At 43.2% G+C, this 17,001-nt stretch overlaps 2 protein-coding genes across 2 annotated transcripts; both read left to right on the top strand.

Moving 5' to 3' along the window:
* The first annotated feature begins 821 nt into the window (after positions 1-821).
* On the top strand, positions 822-6,083 carry LOC110527529 (uncharacterized). Its single transcript, XM_021608869.3, has 5 exons — positions 822-1,099; positions 3,960-4,105; positions 4,404-4,747; positions 4,929-5,088; positions 5,219-6,083. The coding sequence occupies exons 3-5, from the start codon at positions 4,419-4,421 to the stop codon at positions 5,789-5,791; spliced, it is 1,062 nt and encodes a 353-aa protein (XP_021464544.1). The 5' UTR covers positions 822-1,099; positions 3,960-4,105; positions 4,404-4,418; the 3' UTR covers positions 5,792-6,083.
* A 97-nt stretch (positions 6,084-6,180) lies between these two features.
* On the top strand, positions 6,181-15,395 carry LOC110527527 (major facilitator superfamily domain-containing protein 6-A). Its single transcript, XM_021608864.3, is given in 12 exon segments — positions 6,181-6,540; positions 7,215-8,527; positions 8,685-8,755; positions 8,986-9,040; positions 9,169-9,497; positions 10,178-10,275; positions 13,079-13,196; positions 13,198-13,208; positions 13,492-13,590; positions 13,797-13,882; positions 14,020-14,220; positions 14,707-15,395. Coding segments are annotated over 11 exon segments (2,460 nt in total). The 5' UTR covers positions 6,181-6,540; positions 7,215-7,216; the 3' UTR covers positions 14,788-15,395.
* Positions 15,396-17,001: the final 1,606 nt, after the last annotated feature.

Genomic DNA, 17,001 nt, shown 5'->3' with positions numbered 1-17,001 from the left:
CTTTTGTTTGGGGACCATAGGGCTCTGGTCAGAAGTAGTGCTCTGTATAGGGAATAGGGTGCCATTGCGCTGGCATACAATGAGGATAGGAAACTATCTGAAAACCACATTACACTCTTCACTTGACATGATCAACATGACAGCAAAAATACAATAGCAGTTGGTACATGCAGTACCAAATTCAAAGCTAGAAGGTACTGTAAAATAGCTTGGTGTGTATTGATTTTAAACGAGTGACTTATACCCTCTGCTGGTCAACAACAGAATCACAGGAGGAGTCATTACATCACAACCACCACAACCCATTAAAGATCTGATTCAGGCATCCATGTAGATTTAATGTAGATTTTTACACACATTCATCCACCATTATCTTTCATCTTTAGATGGCTGTGGAATGGGTGGAATTGGAAATAACTGGGTCTAATGTTAGAATGTTGATTTCACTTAGGTCCCTCGTTATTTCTACTGACACGTCCATTGCCCCTACAGGTCTGGCAGCACGGTGTGTAGAGGTGTATCCTACTACAGAACCATGATATAGAATGTCTAGAGAGGTCATCCCGGCATCTGTGAGCTTCCATGGGACGTTCTCTCAATCCAACTGCTCCAGCTGTTGGTCAAAATCATGTCTTTAATCAATCATGTATCCCACAGCTAGGCTGGAGCAGGTGACAGGTGTCTCCATGACAACCCCTGTTCCATCACACCGCAGTGACAGATGAGACTCTGGGACACTGGGACAGATCAAGGGCAATGTGGAGCACGGTGACGTCACCATCACTGCGGTCTGTGTAATCCGGGGCGGGGATGACAAATTCATCAGTGGTATTCTTGCAGTAATTCACAAGTCTTCTGATGCTGCTGACTACTTATAGAGATATTTACATTGATTTGGCCCCTGTGAGGTTGTCTTCTTGCAGCTGTAGTCTTGTGGCTCTGACAGAGACCATCCTTTGTTTATAGGACTTATAAGGGGGAGGCTTACCGATGCACTCCTTCCAGTACCAGCCCTCTCTCTGTTCTTACATGTGGACAACAGATAAAACCCTGGATGTCACTGGATGTACAACACTGTTCAAAGGACAAGCAGGAAAAGGTATGTGTTATTAACCTTTTACATTGACTGTTGTTTCCCTCCACAAACATGACATTATGTGTTTGACTTTTGGCACCATTCAAAAGGTATTGTTGATGCAAATGAAGTCAATCTACCAACAGAAAAGCCATAGGGGAAATTAGAGTAATGGGATGTTGTTTCACTAAGATAATAAGGTAAAATAATATTGCAAAAGTAAAGATATCCAAACACGATTAGGGTAGTACACTACTTAGTAAAAAGTATATATTTTATGGAATGTTAAAATAATGTATATCAATTGCACACACTTACTTTGCATTAGGCATGTAACTAAATATGATCTATAATCTGTCCAGTCAGTCTTCTATAAGTATAGTGAACAAAAATACAAACACAAAATGTAAAGTGTTGGTCCCATGTTTCATGAACTGAAATAAAAGATCCCAGAAATGTTCCATAAGCACAAAAAGCTTATTTCTTAGCCAAGATAATCCATCCACCTGACAGGTGTGGCATATCAAGAAGCTAATTAAACAACATGGTTATTACACAGGTGCACCTTGTGCTGGGGACAATAAAAGGCCACACTAAAATGTGCAGTTTTTTCACACAACACAATGCCATAGATGTCTCAAGTTTTGAGGGAGCGTGCAATTGGCATGTTGACTGCAGGAATGTCCACCGGAGCTGTTGCCAGAGAATTTAATGTTCATTTCTCTACCATAAGCCATTTCCCACGTTGTTATAGAGAATTTGGCAGTACGTCCAACCGGCCACACAACTGCAGACCACATGTCACCACGCCAGTCCAAGACCTCCACATTTGGCTTCATCTGCAGGACGCATAAGCTATGGACAACAAATACGATTGCATTTTATCAATGGCAATTTGAATGCCATGACGAGATCCTGAGGCCCATTGTCGTGCCATTCATTCGCCACCCTCACCTTATGTTTCAGCATGATAATGCACGGCCCCATGTCGCATGTCACAATTCCTGGAAGCTGAAAATGTCCTAGTTCTTCTAAGGACTGCATACTCACCAGACATGTCACCCATTGAGCATGTGTGGGATGCTCTGGATCGACGTGTATGACAGCGTCTTCCAGTTCCCGCCAATCTCCAGAAACTTCACACAGCCATTGAAGAAGAGTGCGACAACATTCCACAGGCCAAGATCAACTTCCTAATCAGCTCTATGCGAAGGAGATGTGTTGCGATGCATGCAGCAAACGGTGGTCACACCAGAAACTGACTAGTTTTCTGATCCACACCCCTACTTTTTTTTAAAGGTATTTGTAACCCCCAGAAGCATATCTTTATTCCCAGTCATGTGACATCCATAGATTAAGGCCTAATGGATTTATTTCAATTGACTGATTTCCTTATATGAACTGTAACTCAGAAATTGTTGCATGTTGCGTTTATATTTTTGTTCAGTGTACGATTTGTGTGGCAGACTAAAAATCTGCTATATTGAAATATCAATACTTTGTTTCCAGTCACAGACAGAATTGTCCAGGTCAGGCCTTGCTGGAAAACCAGGGGCCAGAATGAAACTCAAACCCCTACACAAGTCTGTCTAACTTCTCTTTCATAGCAGACACCTGATCTACAGTCATTGGATTATGTATGCCACTGAGCAGACGCTATTATCTAAAACAGGGTCTCCCAAACTCGGTCCTGGGGCCCCCTCTGGGTCCACGTCTTGGTTTTTGCCCTAGCAGCTGTGTCAGCTGATTTCAAATAGTCAAAGCTTGATGATGAGTTGGTTATTTGAATAAGCTGTGTAGTACAGGGGGGAAAACAAAACATGTACCCAGTGGAGGCCCCAGGACCGAGTTTGGGAAACTCTGATCTAAAGCAACTTACAGTTCAGGGAATGCATACCTTTTTAGTAGGCTGTGTGTGTGTATTTAATACACCCAGTAATTGAACCCACAGCATTGTGGATGCTAGCTCCATGCACTTGCTAACTGAGCTACACAACACAACAGATATGTAGAGGAGAAGCTAGCTATCCACAAGCATCCACCACGAAGAAACCATTTCTGTCTTTCACATGGTGATCGGGAAAAGGCTTATGTGGGTAAACTGAGATGTCAGAGTAATATCGGTGGATGGATTCGTTGAAGGATAGATATTGAAACTAAGTTAGGGATTTGGTGTTACGGTGCGTGAATGAGGACCCAAAAGCGAATTAACGTAAACAGAGCTTCTTTAATAACAAAACAAAACGTAGGCTCAGATGGACCGGCAGGTTCCGACAGGACAGGACAAGGTTGCAGCAAACATGACGATAGTCTGGTTCAGGCATGAACAACACAAACAAGAATCCGACAAAGACAGGAGCAGAAACAGAGAGAGATATAGAGGACTAATCAGAGGGAAAAAGGGAACAGGTGGGAAAAGGGGTGACGAGGTAGTTAGGAGGAGACAAGGCACAGCTGGGGGAAAGAGGGGGAGAAAAGGTAACCTAACAACGACCAGCAGAGGGAGACAGGGTGAAGGGAAAGGACAGAAACAAGACACAACATGACAGTACATGACATTTGGTTGGAATTACTATCATCTGTCTCACTGCAGTTCAAGAGGTTCAGCAGATAAATATCTGATTCATCAACCAGGCTACATAAATGGTGGATCATCTCACTCCCTTCCACCCCTGTAGACACCTGCTGTCCCTAAATCACATAACCCACACACTCATGTTTCAAAGAGGGAAGTGTCGCCTTATTCTCAGATGTTGCCCCAGTTCACAAGCAATCTCTTTAAACCTCCTCTCCTCTCCTCTCCAGCCCCCTCCTCATCAGAGATGTGAATTATTGACTCTCTCTCTCTCTCTCTCTCTCTCTCTCTCTCTCTCTCTCTCAACAGCAACAGCCCTGAACAATAGGGCCACCCTTCTGTCTGCGTTCTGAGGGCCATCTGGTTCCCTCGGTACGTTTTCCACCTGCCTCAGACAGGTTGTTGATAGAACAACAGCGGGGTGAATAAAGACAGATCTGCTGCTCCTCACACATGTAAGGCGTTCATGTTTTCTCTTTATTTTATTATGGCCAAATTGCCATATTTGGTCAAAATGGATGCTTTGTTGTAGACTGTTGTGTCAGGGATACTTGTATAAATGGTAGCATACTTCCTGAACGTTTTCAGGGCTATATTACTCAACTCCATTACGCTATCTAGAATCCCGTTCCGAAATTACTACACAACAACATGCAAATAGACCGCAGTTGCTAGTGTACTTACAGCCTTAATACACAGGTACAACAACTTTATGTTAAGTGTTACCACACTTTCTCTGTCTCGTTTTTTCAGGTGTAAGGGGCCAAAATGCAGTACTTCTTTTGTCTCCTACTGTTGATGGCGGTTTACTCCAAGTCTCGCAGCAGCCCGTGCGAGAAAGGCTGCGACTGTCACGAGGAACTGAAACTCACCACGTGCACTAACGCCCTCTTTACCCAACTGCCCAACCACATCCCTCCTTCCACGGAACACCTGGACCTATCTATGAACCTTCTAACCTTTATTCCGAAGAGTTCCTTCCAAATGGAACGCAAACTGAGGGTTCTGCTTATAAAGGACAACAACATCAGCGCTGTAGCCGACGGGGCCTTCACCCAGCTAGAGTTCCTTCAGAAGTTGGACCTGAGTTGTAACAGGTAGTGGGAAGTTTTTCCTGGCCGCCGTGCTCTTGTTTTTGTTTTGCTCTTTTGAGGTCTTGGCCGGGTTACTGTAAAGCACTTTGTGACAACTGTTCATGTCAAAGGGGCTTTGTCAATTAAATTTGATGGATGGATGGATGGATGGATTCATTGATTGATTTATCGATTGATTAAACAGGATCTCGTCCCTGAGCGAGAGCTTCTCCCTGGGCCTGAATGCTCTGAGAGAGCTGCAGCTGAGCCACAACCACCTGCACACCCTGCACAGCAAGAGCTTCATGCACCTGGATGGCCTACAGAGGCTCAACCTTACTGGCAACGCCATCCATAACATCCAGGTGAGGTCATTTTTACTTTTGTTAATCAACATCAAATAAAGTGATATAGGACTTATACAATTCGATTCTATTCCGTTCTATTTTACTATATTGTATTGTGTTTTATTTGATTCTGTTCTATTCCATCCAGGTGAGGTCCTTTGGCTCCATGTCCACCTTGCGGCAGCTCCACCTGGAGGGCAACCATCTCGTCTCCCTGAACAATGGGGTGTTCTCCATGCTGAAGTCCCTGGAGGTCCTCAACCTGCAGGGGAACCAGATCAACAAGACCCAAGAGGGTGTCTTCACACCCATGACCTCCCTGGCCTTGCTCAACCTAGCCCACAACCAGATGAGCACCATCTACTTCAAGACCTTCCTAAGCATCCACACCTACAGTACCCATATCCTGTTGGAAGGAAACCCCTGGGACTGCAATTGTGACCTGCAGAAAGTGTTCCACAAGCTTAGAAGTGTTCAAAGGCTGTTCTTGGATGATTACTATAATCTTAGCTGTAATGCTCCGCCAGAACTAGCGAACTACAGGTTGATGGATGTGGATACGGAGCTGTGTATCGCCGAGGTGGTTATTGTGCTGATTATCACGATCACCGTGATGATAACAGTGTTGGGGGCCATCGTCATGGCGGAGAGGAAGAGAAAGAAGAAGAAGAGGGGAAAGCATTGGACGGAGCAGGGCAACTTGTCTGACTCAGATCACTAGGGATTGACTTTTTCTCGGCAACACAATCCTTTTAATACATTTGTACAGTAACACGAAGAAAATATCTGAGACAGTTATAAGCGTCATATTTTAAAGGGCTATTGTACAATTTCACCAAGTATTTATTGTACACAAATGCATTAATCAATTACTCAATATGTACACTTTTTGCATTTGTAATAATACCAGAATTTGTAGTGTTCTATTAGAAACTTTGAAATACAATATAAACAATACTAACGGTGTGAAAAATAATAAATTCAACGCAATTGAAATGTGCACTAGCCGCATTGTACTCTATCCATTTCCTTTATGATGTAAGAAATATACATTTTATATATATTTTTTTTTAGAAACAATAACAAATGCACATCTTGCCTTCACACTTCGTTATAAACATGCTCTTAATGCATTTACAGTAGTAGTTGGTGTATGTTGACGGGCGGCGGGGACACTATTTGGGAGGTTGGGTTCGCTTTAACAGATAGCAGAGGCGTCACACGAGGCCCATCGTCTGGGCGAATCGAGTTCGGAGTTCCAGTCTAAGCGAAATGGCCTGAACTAGGATATGTTTATTAAGGATATTACTTATGGTATATCATCGGTATCATGGATGCATAGGATAACGACGGAACAAGCTGCATTGTAGGCAATGCAGAAAGCTTTCGATTTCAGACGGGGAGACACAACTGCCACCGCCGAACCTGCGTAGTTGAAAGAATAGGAACGCGAACCGGGGACTTTTGCAGGTAAGATTGATGAGATCATCGGCGTCCAAGCTCATTTCCAATTTAAAGAGAAACTGTGCTAATTCACATTTTTTACGTTTTATTTTATTTGATTGCGTATCTACAATAGTATGATTTAAGTGCGCTGTTCAGCACTGTTTAAAGTAAACGTACTTTTATTTCTTCAATTTGGTGTGAAGTGTTATTTGATAGTGAAGCATTCATTTCGTTTACACTTCCGCATTGGACGGTGAAATGTATTTTTTCACCGGTTTCACCGGTTCTTCTGATATGACATTCCCACTCACGATCAACATGAGTTATTAGGTTGTAACAATGTTACTATATTTGTTACACCACTTGTTCAACTTGTTGAAGCCTAATATTTATTGTAGCCAATTCTAGCCATGCTAAACATATTTACTGTATAGCATAGTGTTTCAATATGCTTTGTGTTGTAGTCACGAAAGACAAATATATATATATATATATAAGTTAAGCAAACTTTACTATGCATATTGTTAACCAGCACATCAAGTACATGAAGTAGCTAAGTAACAAGTGGTTTCCGTTTCCTGTGTAACATCAATATGCGTAACATCAATATTTCTACACATAGACTGTATGCTTATGATAATCAATGTAGCCTACTGTTTAGGTTCCAGTAAACATTCATCTAACTTCCTGCCTTCCAGAGATGGCTGCAGACGACAAAGTGGTAATCCTATCGGACGACGAAGAGGACCAGAAGAGGAAGTACGTCCTGGACGAACCCTTCAACACTCTTTCCCTGGAGCTGCAGACCGACCGAGAGCCAGTGTCTGCTGCAGCATCAGACACACAGTCTGCTCCAGAGACACCCATGGCCTTGCCACTGAAAGACCTAGGCTGCTTTGAGAGGATGTGCCTTCGAGTCAACTCCCAGCTCCTCATCTCCAAGATCTTCTACTTCTTCTTCTATGCAGCATACGGATCCCTGCACCCACTCCTAGCTGTCTACTACAAGCAGCTCGGGATGTCGCCAAGCCGTAGTGGACTGTTGGTTGGGATCCGGTACTTTATAGAGTTCTGCAGTGCGCCATTCTGGGGAGTGGTGGCCGATCGTTTTAAGAAAGGGAAGCCATTGTTGCTGTTCTCTGTGCTGTGTTGGTTGGTGTTCAACTGTGGCATCGGCTTTGTCAAACCAGCTGCCATGGTCTGTAAGGAGAAGGTGGACATCACCACTGTGGCTCCACCAATACTCCCCTTGACGACAATGATACCAATTAACGGCTCGCTACCGGACGTTTCCACCAATCACACGAGGAGAAGTCGTCGGGATTTGTTTCGAAGTTACTTTCCTAGCTTCCTTTTTGTTTTGAACGGCCGTGATTCTGGCTATAGTGTACGCCGCAGGCATAGAAGAGGTGCTGATAGCAATACCACCCAATCCACAGGGGTGTCTTACGAGCAGAACAATGCCACGGCAACAACCACTTACACCCCCACCCATGCCCAACCCAGAGTGGTGCCTAATGAGCAAGCCAATACCACTCAGCTTTTACTGAATACCACAACTATGCCACTAACCATTAAAAACCCCACCCTTGCCCCTAACCATGCCCCCACCACACATTCCATATTGGTGCCTCACGAGCAGGGCAATACCACTCAAGCTACACCAAATACTACTTCAACAACTATGGCAACCACTACCCCTTCCCCCACCCAACCCAGAGAGTACATCATTGAGTACAACGAGGATCAGGTAGAGAGCATCTTTCTCCTAATCCTCTTGGTCATCATCGTGGGGGAGTTCTTCAGCACGCCGGCAGTCACCATTGTGGACACGGTGACGTTACAGTACCTGGGGAAGCACCGGGACCGCTACGGCCTGCAGAGAATGTGGGGGTCCCTTGGCTGGGGCGTGACCATGCTGCTAGTGGGTATCTGGATAGACCACACCCACCTTACGCTGCTCATCGACGGCGTGGTCGGCTGTATCCTGCCCGAGTATAAGAACTACCAGGTAATGTATGACATTGAACATGTGACAAATAATAAGCAATGGGTCGCTAAGGGCGACATAGTTGATGCGTAAATACAAACGGAGTTAATTAAATTTGTTCAGTTGTTCACTCATTCATACATTCACTCATTCTCTCTTTCTTTCATTCCTTGTCCAGGTGGCCTTCATAGTGTTTGGAGTGATGATGGGCCTGGCCCTGGTGGTAGCAACACAATTCTACTTCGACAGGTAATAGGGGCAGACACAATTTAAATTATGTTTGAAACCCTACCCTTTTAGCTTTGCCTTAAATCAATGATTGTATTGTTATTTTAGACTTCCTTTTTGTTTTATGTACTTTTATTAGTCTATTTTATACAATTGCTGTTTGATTTTAATATCTTTCATTTGATGATTTTACTGTAAATGTGTTGTGGTTTTAAATGATCTTTTAAATTAAGTTTGATTTGATTTGACAGTGGGGACTACAGACAGGAGTTGCCTCAGAGGCCCCAGGAGGTAGAGATACCACAGGTAAATCAACTGGAAAATTAAAACTCACACTAAGTGGAATAGTCTTTCTAAATTCTTTAGCAGAAGTAAATAAAATATAATCTTTTTATTATTATTATTTGTTTTACACCTTCATTTATCTCACACAGGTAGGCGGGAACGTGGCATCTCCAGAGGGGACCGAGAGCTCCACCTCGGACCAGACCCCCATCACCCCAGAGTCCACCATCCCCGAACAGCCTTTCCACTACAGTGACCTCCTCAGGCTGTTCTGTAGTGTTCAGTACAGCACAGTGCTGTTCGTCGCCTGGTTCATGGGCTTCGGTTACGGCTTTGTGTTCACCTTCCTGTATTGGCATCTTGAGGACCTGAAGGGGACCACCACGCTGTTTGGTGTGTGTTCGGTTCTGAGTCATGTGTCAGAGCTGGCTGCTTACTTCACCAGTCATAAGTTTATTGAGCTGGTGGGACACATCAGGTAAGGATGGGGTTGTTGTTGTTGTTTTGGGGAGGGTGGTGGAGGAAGGGATATCACATTATCCATCTCTTTTAGCCAAATATTTTACCAGAAACAGCAGCAACAACAACAACCAAAGCACACAGTATTTTCTGAAACTGAGGATTTCCACATTTTCTATCCCGTTTCACCTCAGCTAGACACGCTGCATGTAAACAAATCGTGTTAATTTAGAGTGCCTCTTGCTTGAACGTCACACAGACCTATACTATAGTCAGCGTATACTATAGTCAGACAGACAGACCTAGCACAGAGCAGGGACATTTGAGAGTGTGGTGTTATGTTTAAGGAGAGAGGGCTATCACTCTATCAGCTCTGTGTGACCTATGTCATTTTGACGCACAAACATTCTTCTCTTAACATCTTGGGTAGTTATAACCCCGCAAGCAATGCAGTTACCTATTAGTGCAAAGGTCTCAAGAGGAATTGTGCCACTGCTTTTTGCCTCACCAGTTCAATGGGCACTGTACGCAGAGTCATACTAACTATGCCTGGTAGGGCATCTCTTTGGACCTGAGATAATTAACGCGACAAAAGACGCTGATCTGTTTGCTTCCTCTTAATAACTTTTGCTCGGAGTACCTAACCTCTGAAAATCTCATCCCTAATTTCTTTCTTTCCTCCCTGTTTTCCTAATTTAGGGTCTTGTACATTGGCTTGGCATGTAACACAGCACGCTACCTGTACATTTCTTACTTCGAGAATGCATGGATAGTTCTGCCTATGGAGGTCTTGCAAGGTAAGAGAGAGCAGGTCCGACATTGACGTTACTTCCTGTTGACATCTGATTGAGGAAAGGTTCAAATTTGAGTCCATTGCTAAGGGATGTAGAGCCTCAGTACAGTACATCTTAGGATGGGAATCTCTGTTATTTCAAGCAATCGCTGCCTTATAAAACACCTTTTCCCATGCCAACGAAACAAGAACAGGATAAGATATAACTTAATTGATTTTAAGTGAAAAGGACATTACAGTATCACATCAAAAACCGTCATATTAAAAGACAGTATCAACAAAAGGAAATTGAATAAGGATATCCTGGTAATGTCATATGACTAGTGAATAAGCACCATGTTACCCCTGTTTGTCTTTCTGTGGTTACAGGTGAGAGATTATTTAAGAGCAGGTTGGATGGGTCTTGTCAAACACTGGACAGGAGAATATATTGTTCCACTCCTTCTTTCAGACACCTTGGGTACCAAATAACCAATAGGGCAGAGGTAGGCAACTAGATCCAGAGGGGGCTGATTTTTGTCGAAGAGAATGGTCGGGGCCCAGAAAAGAATTATAATTTGCACACTGCAAATTGACCACAACTAAGCCCAAAAAGAGATTGTATTTTGAGACACAATCATGTATTATATATTTTTTTGGTGTACAAACAGACTTCCTAAATGAAACACATTTTTAGAAGAATTCCTGGTGATTTTACACTCTTTTTTTTTTACCCAAAACTACTATGCAAAGTACCAACTGTAAAGTTTAGTGGAGGAGGAATAATAGTCTGGGGTTGTTTTTCATGGTTCGGGCTAGGCCCCTTAGTTCCAGTCAAGGGAAATATTTTTAAAATCTCTTTTTCTCCCCAAATTCGTGGTTACATTCTTGTCTCATCGCTGCAACTCCCATACGGACTCGGGAGAGGCGAAGGTCGAGACTTGTGTGTCCTCCAAAACACAACCCAACCAAGCTGCTTCTTGACACAATGCCCACTTAACCCGGAAGTCAGCCGCACCAATGTGTCGGGGGAAACACCGTACAGCATGCACTGTGCCCGGCCCGCTACAGGAGTCGCTAGTGCGCGATGGGACAAGGATATCCCTGCCGGCTAAACCCTTCCCTAACCCGGACGACGCCGGGTCAATTGTGCGCCGCCCCATGGGTCACCCGGTCGCGGATGGCTGTGACAGAGCCTGGACTCGAACCCAGAATCTCTAGTGGTACACCTAGCATTGTGATGCAGTGCCTCAGACCACTGCGCCACTCGGGATCCCCAGTGATGGGAATTCTTAACGCTACAGCATACAATGACATTCTAGATGATTCTATGCTTCCAACTTTGTGGCAACAGTTTGGGAAAGGCCCTATCCTGTTTCAGCATGACAATGCCCCCGTGTACAAAGCGAGGTCCATACAGAAATGGTTTGTCGAGATCGGTGTGGAAGAATTTGACTGGCCTGCACAGAACCCTGACCTCAACCCCATCAAACACCTTTGGGATGAATTGGAACGCCGACTGCGAGCCAGGCCTAATCGTCCAACACCAGTGACCGACCTCAGTACTGCTCTTGTAGCTGAATGGAAGCAAGTCCCCACAGCAATGTTCCAACATCTAGTGGAAAGCCTTCCCAGAAGAGTGGAGGCTGTTATAGCGGCAAAAGGGGAACCATATTAATGGCCATGATTTTGGAATGGGATGTTCGACGAGCAGGTGTCCACATACTTTTGGTCATGTAGTGTATATGATGATTATTTGTATTTTTTTTACTAAAAACTTTGGGGGGCCAAAAAGGAAAGCCTGTTGCCAACCCCTGCTCTAGAACAGAGGCCCCATATTGTATAGTGAATGTACTCACCCATGATTCTTGCAAGGAATTTAACTATGGCGTTGTGTTTTGAACGGTGGAGGATAAAATGTCTTCTAGGCCTACGCCTCATGACAATTTTTCTAGTAAAAACTCAATACATAAGAATATGCTCAATACATAAGAATAATCTCATTATTACTAGTCATTAGTGAGAGGCACTGTTTGCTTTGGTGCTATAGCTTCTTCCTGAACTCTGTCTTAGAGGAGTGTTAGATGACCACCCCGTTACTTCAGCGTAAGGATGTGTGTATATCTATCTGACGTCTTGAATCTGTGGTCACGGAATGAGAAGTCCGTCTGCCTGACTGATGATGAATGGAAGTCTAAGTGTCAACACTTCCTTATCCATAGGACTTAAATAAAAGAGAGGCGAGGTTTCCTGTTAGATTGTTTTCCCAATTGGCGTTAATACTACAAGACAGACTGCTTTTTCTTCTATATGACGTTATTATTGAAATAATGTATAACATTTTACGTTGTTTTTTTTTGTTGTCATTTAGCAGACACTCTTATGCAGAGCGACTTACAGGAGAAATTAGGGTTGAGGGCCTTGCTCAAGGGCACATCAACAAATTTTTCACCTAGTCGGCTCAGGGATTCAAACCAGCGACCTTTTGGTTACTGGCCCAACACTCTTAACCGCTAGGCTACCTGCCGCCCCTACTTTGAAGAAGCATTTTTAGCCTTATACGCTGTGTAATGTTTAACACCTCCATCAATGCTTGTCCTCTGGCATCATTGACATTATACTAATTTAGCAGACGCTCTTATGCAGAGTTACTTACAGTCGTGAGTGCATAGATTTTTGTACTTTTTCCGTACTGTTCCCCGTGGGAATCAAACCTACAACCCTGGCTTTGCAAGCGCCATGCTCTACCAACTGAGCCACACACAGTATTTCACTTTTCTAACCTTGTTGTTTTGTCTGTCTTTCTGTCTTGTCTCTTTGTACTGTAGGTGTGACCCATGCGTCCGTTTGGGCAGCCTGTATCTCCTACCTGAGTGCCGCGGTGCCCCCAGCTCTGAGGACCTCTGCCCAGGGTATCCTCCAGGGTCTACACCTGGGGCTGGGACGTCAACTATTTTGGTACGGCTGCGACAACAACGGCCCCTTTTGACAGTCCCATTTGAGTCGTGAAATTGAGCAACTCTTGACATACAGCCGTGTTTTTATAATAGAACATGATTTTGAGGGACCAATGAGTTATACTATTTATTACACATTTATGAACTACATACATGCCCACTAATAATCAACTGTCTATAAACGATGTATAAACCTTTCATAACCCTGTTAAATGACGCCTTTAACATGAAGTGTAACCGTTGTGTTGTTTCTGTGTCTGTAAAGTGCGTCTTTCTTTTTCCAGGAGCTGCAGAGACGTTCAGAGGGATTGGAATGGCTTCCCTGGTGATACTCCTCATCTTCTCCTTCATTCAGTGTCTGACCGGACAGAACGAGGAAAAGGGTGAGGGAGGGGAGAGCACCTCAGTTCATTTTTATTTATTTTTTTACAGACCCTGCACTGTTCGAGGAATTTGTTCTGTATAGAATGGATTAGTGGATTGCTTCATATATTGCACTAAAAACAAAATATTTATAGAACTGCAAACCACCTGTATTTTTAACAGTGTACCATACACAAAATAACCTAAATTGTATTCCCCTCAATAGAGGACAGGATGCTAGCAGAGAACGTTCCGGTTCCTTCCAGTCCAGTTCCCATCGCTACCATAGACTTGATGCAGAACCAGAGCCAGGTCAGAACTCTCCAAATTGTTGTACTGCTTCTTTCAGCAAACCAATTTCCCATTGTGGGACAATGACGTGTACTATTAGTACTACTACTACTAATTACTACTACTACTACTACTACTACTACTACTACTACTACCAGGTGGGTGTGATGGTGCCCCACCCTGACCCTAGACCCCCGGCTAAGAAGACCAAGCACCAGGAGGAGCAGGAGGATGTTAACAGACCGGCCTGGGTGCTGAGTGGATCCCCCTGGGTCACCATAGCCTTCACTGTCTGCCAGATCAGAGAGATGTACTGCATGGCCAAGAGTAGTCTACCCTCAGAGACACAGCCACTGCAGGTAGGATGATGGACGATAGTCATCTTATAAAGATGTGTCAAATCTCAATGAGAACTCTTGTCCTCAAATGTGTCAAATCTCAATGAGAACTCTTGTCCTCAGATGTGGCGAATCCAAAGTTTAAGAGTTTCAAGCCAATTCATGTTCTTTTCTTCTTTCTTTCTTTTTATAACCTTTTTAAATATTTGACTTCAATGGGATTTATTTTTATATCGTATGATTAACAGTGACAATATGTGAACGATTTCTCCCCACGCCTTCATGTGAACTAAAGAAAGGTGAGACTGTGTTTGCTCTTTGTGTGCACTGTAGAGGTAAATTCCACACTGTATTTGTGACATGCGGTGGTGAATGTGGTCAAAAGTCCTATGTGCCCGTGTTTGGTTTACTAGTTTAGTGCATGGTTTGGTTATATCTTTAGTGTATCCACAACATTGTGTCGTGATTGATTAGCCAATGACGTTATATTATCTCGTCTGTTGCCAGGAGCAAAATGATCAGAACTCTTCTGAATACAAGGCAGTGGAGACTGAACACAGAGCAACAGAAGTCACCACACCACCATAACGGTTCCCCCAGGCAGCATACCTAGCAAGGCCCACCCCGCAGAGCACCCCGAATCCCAGCCCTCTCCCATACCAGACTAGGGGAACTCTGTGGAGCAGCCTGCCTTTTTCACCTGGTACTTTGAGGCTTCACATCAACTGTCTTTCCGGCAGTAGATTAAAGGCTTGAGTTGAGTTTTGAGACAGTACTTACATTCACTCGCGTGTCTCCTTTGGTTCCTGCGACATGTACAGTAAGGAAGGGGTAAGGAGCAGTGAGCACTACTCCACATCGATGACTGTGTGCTGTAAAAGGTACTGAGTGATAAGCTTTGTGTGTGTGTGTGTGTGTGTGTGTGTGTGTGTGTGTGTGTGTGTGTGTGTGTGTGTGTGTGTGTGTGTGTGTGTGTGTGTGTGTGTGTGTGTGTGTGTGTGTGTGTGTGTGAGATCTGGCATTGTGTAAATAGAATTTGATCTAGAAAGGGTCGAAAGGGATTGTTGCCGTCTAGAATGTAATGTATTTATTTCCTCTGTGTCTTCCTGCACGTGCTTCTGACAATCATGTTATTATTTTGACTCTTGGGATGAAATGATATGTGTATAGACAATAAAAATGTATTTGTAGATAAATCATTAACTTTCACTGCTTTTCTGGTGTCTCAATGATATTATGGCTGTCTATTCCGGCATGTTTTTAAAATCCTAAGAGGAGACACTTGGTGGCAGTAGTGTACCGTATTGAAGTACTAACCCTAAGTGTGTGTGTGTGTGTGTTCAGGTCAGGGTGTGCGTGCTGTTGCTGCTGATGGGAGTGTGTGGGAGGACAGTAATAGTGTTCTCTTCAGAAACTACACCACAATGCCATCTGCAACATCCCTTGTCTCGGCAGAAAATATAAGCTAATATTGATGTTGAAGATGGAAAAAAAAAAAAAAAAAGATTTAATTATTGGACTTGTTTCCCCCGAATCGTCTTTGTTTTGAACACAGCAATTAATGTCCTTCATTATCCTTTTTAGGTGTACTCTATATAAAGTGATTCTACTATAACAGTCTCAAGAGACAAGACTGACCGTGGCAGCTGTCTTATCCAATATTGTTAAGCCTGTTGTCTACATCTAAGGAATTCATCATTTTTTTATTTTACCTTAAGGTTTCTCCATCAGCTGCACTCCATGAATCAGTTCATTTGAAAGTACTCTCATGAATCAGTTCATTTGAAAGTACTCTCATGAATCAGTTAATTTGAAAGTACTCCATGAATCAGTTCATCTGAAAGTACTTCATGAATCAGTTCATTTGAAAGTACTCTCATGAATCAGTTCATCTGAAAGTACTTCATGAATCAGTTCATTTGAAAGTACTCTCATGAATCAGTTCATTTGAAAGTACTCTCATGAATCAGTTCATCTGAAAGTACTTCATGAATCAGTTCATTTGAAAGTACTCTCATGAATCAGTTCATCTGAAAGTACTTCATGAATCAGTTCATTTGAAAGTACTCTCATGAATCAGTTCATTTGAAAGTACTCTCATGAATCAGTTCATTTGAAAGTACTTCATGAATCAGTTCATCTGAAAGTACTTCATGAATCAGTTCATTTGAAAGTACTTCATGAATCAGTTCATCTGAAAGTACTCTCATGAATCAGTTCATTTGAAAGTACTTCATCAATCAGTTCATCTGAAAGTACTTCATGAATCAGTTCATTTGAAAGTACTCCATAAATCAGTTCATCTGAAAGTACTTCATGAATCAGTTCATTTGAAAGTACTCTCATGAATCAGTTCATCTGAAAGTACTTCATGAATCAGTTCATTTGAAAGTACTCTCATGAATCAGTTCATCTGAAAGTACTTCATGAATCAGTTCATTTGAAAGTCTAATAAAAAATGATGACATTCCCATGTTCCTCAACGATCTTATTGAGGCAAACACCAGTATAATATTTGTTTACTCTTGACCACACGGACTCGCACATACATGAGTTCCGCTGCGATGCCTTGTGGGTACGTATGGCTTTGCCGAAAGTGTTGAGTCATGAACTGGTCCTATTTATGCCTGCGGTGTGGAATCTCCAACATGCTAGGACATGATGGGACCAAACAGCTGCCATGTTCAGCAGGGCATCATGGGACTGTTGTAGTACTGTAGCAGCATCCTTTTATTGATTTGCACTGTACACTGACAGTGGTGCACTGATGACATAGCTGCACATGGTAATAATCATGCTGAT

Source organism: Oncorhynchus mykiss, chromosome 7, assembly GCF_057628025.1.
Source record: "Oncorhynchus mykiss isolate SJ-2025 chromosome 7, ASM5762802v1, whole genome shotgun sequence".
NCBI lineage: Eukaryota > Metazoa > Chordata > Actinopteri > Salmoniformes > Salmonidae > Oncorhynchus > Oncorhynchus mykiss.
This window is presented reverse-complemented; position numbering and strand designations above follow the sequence as displayed.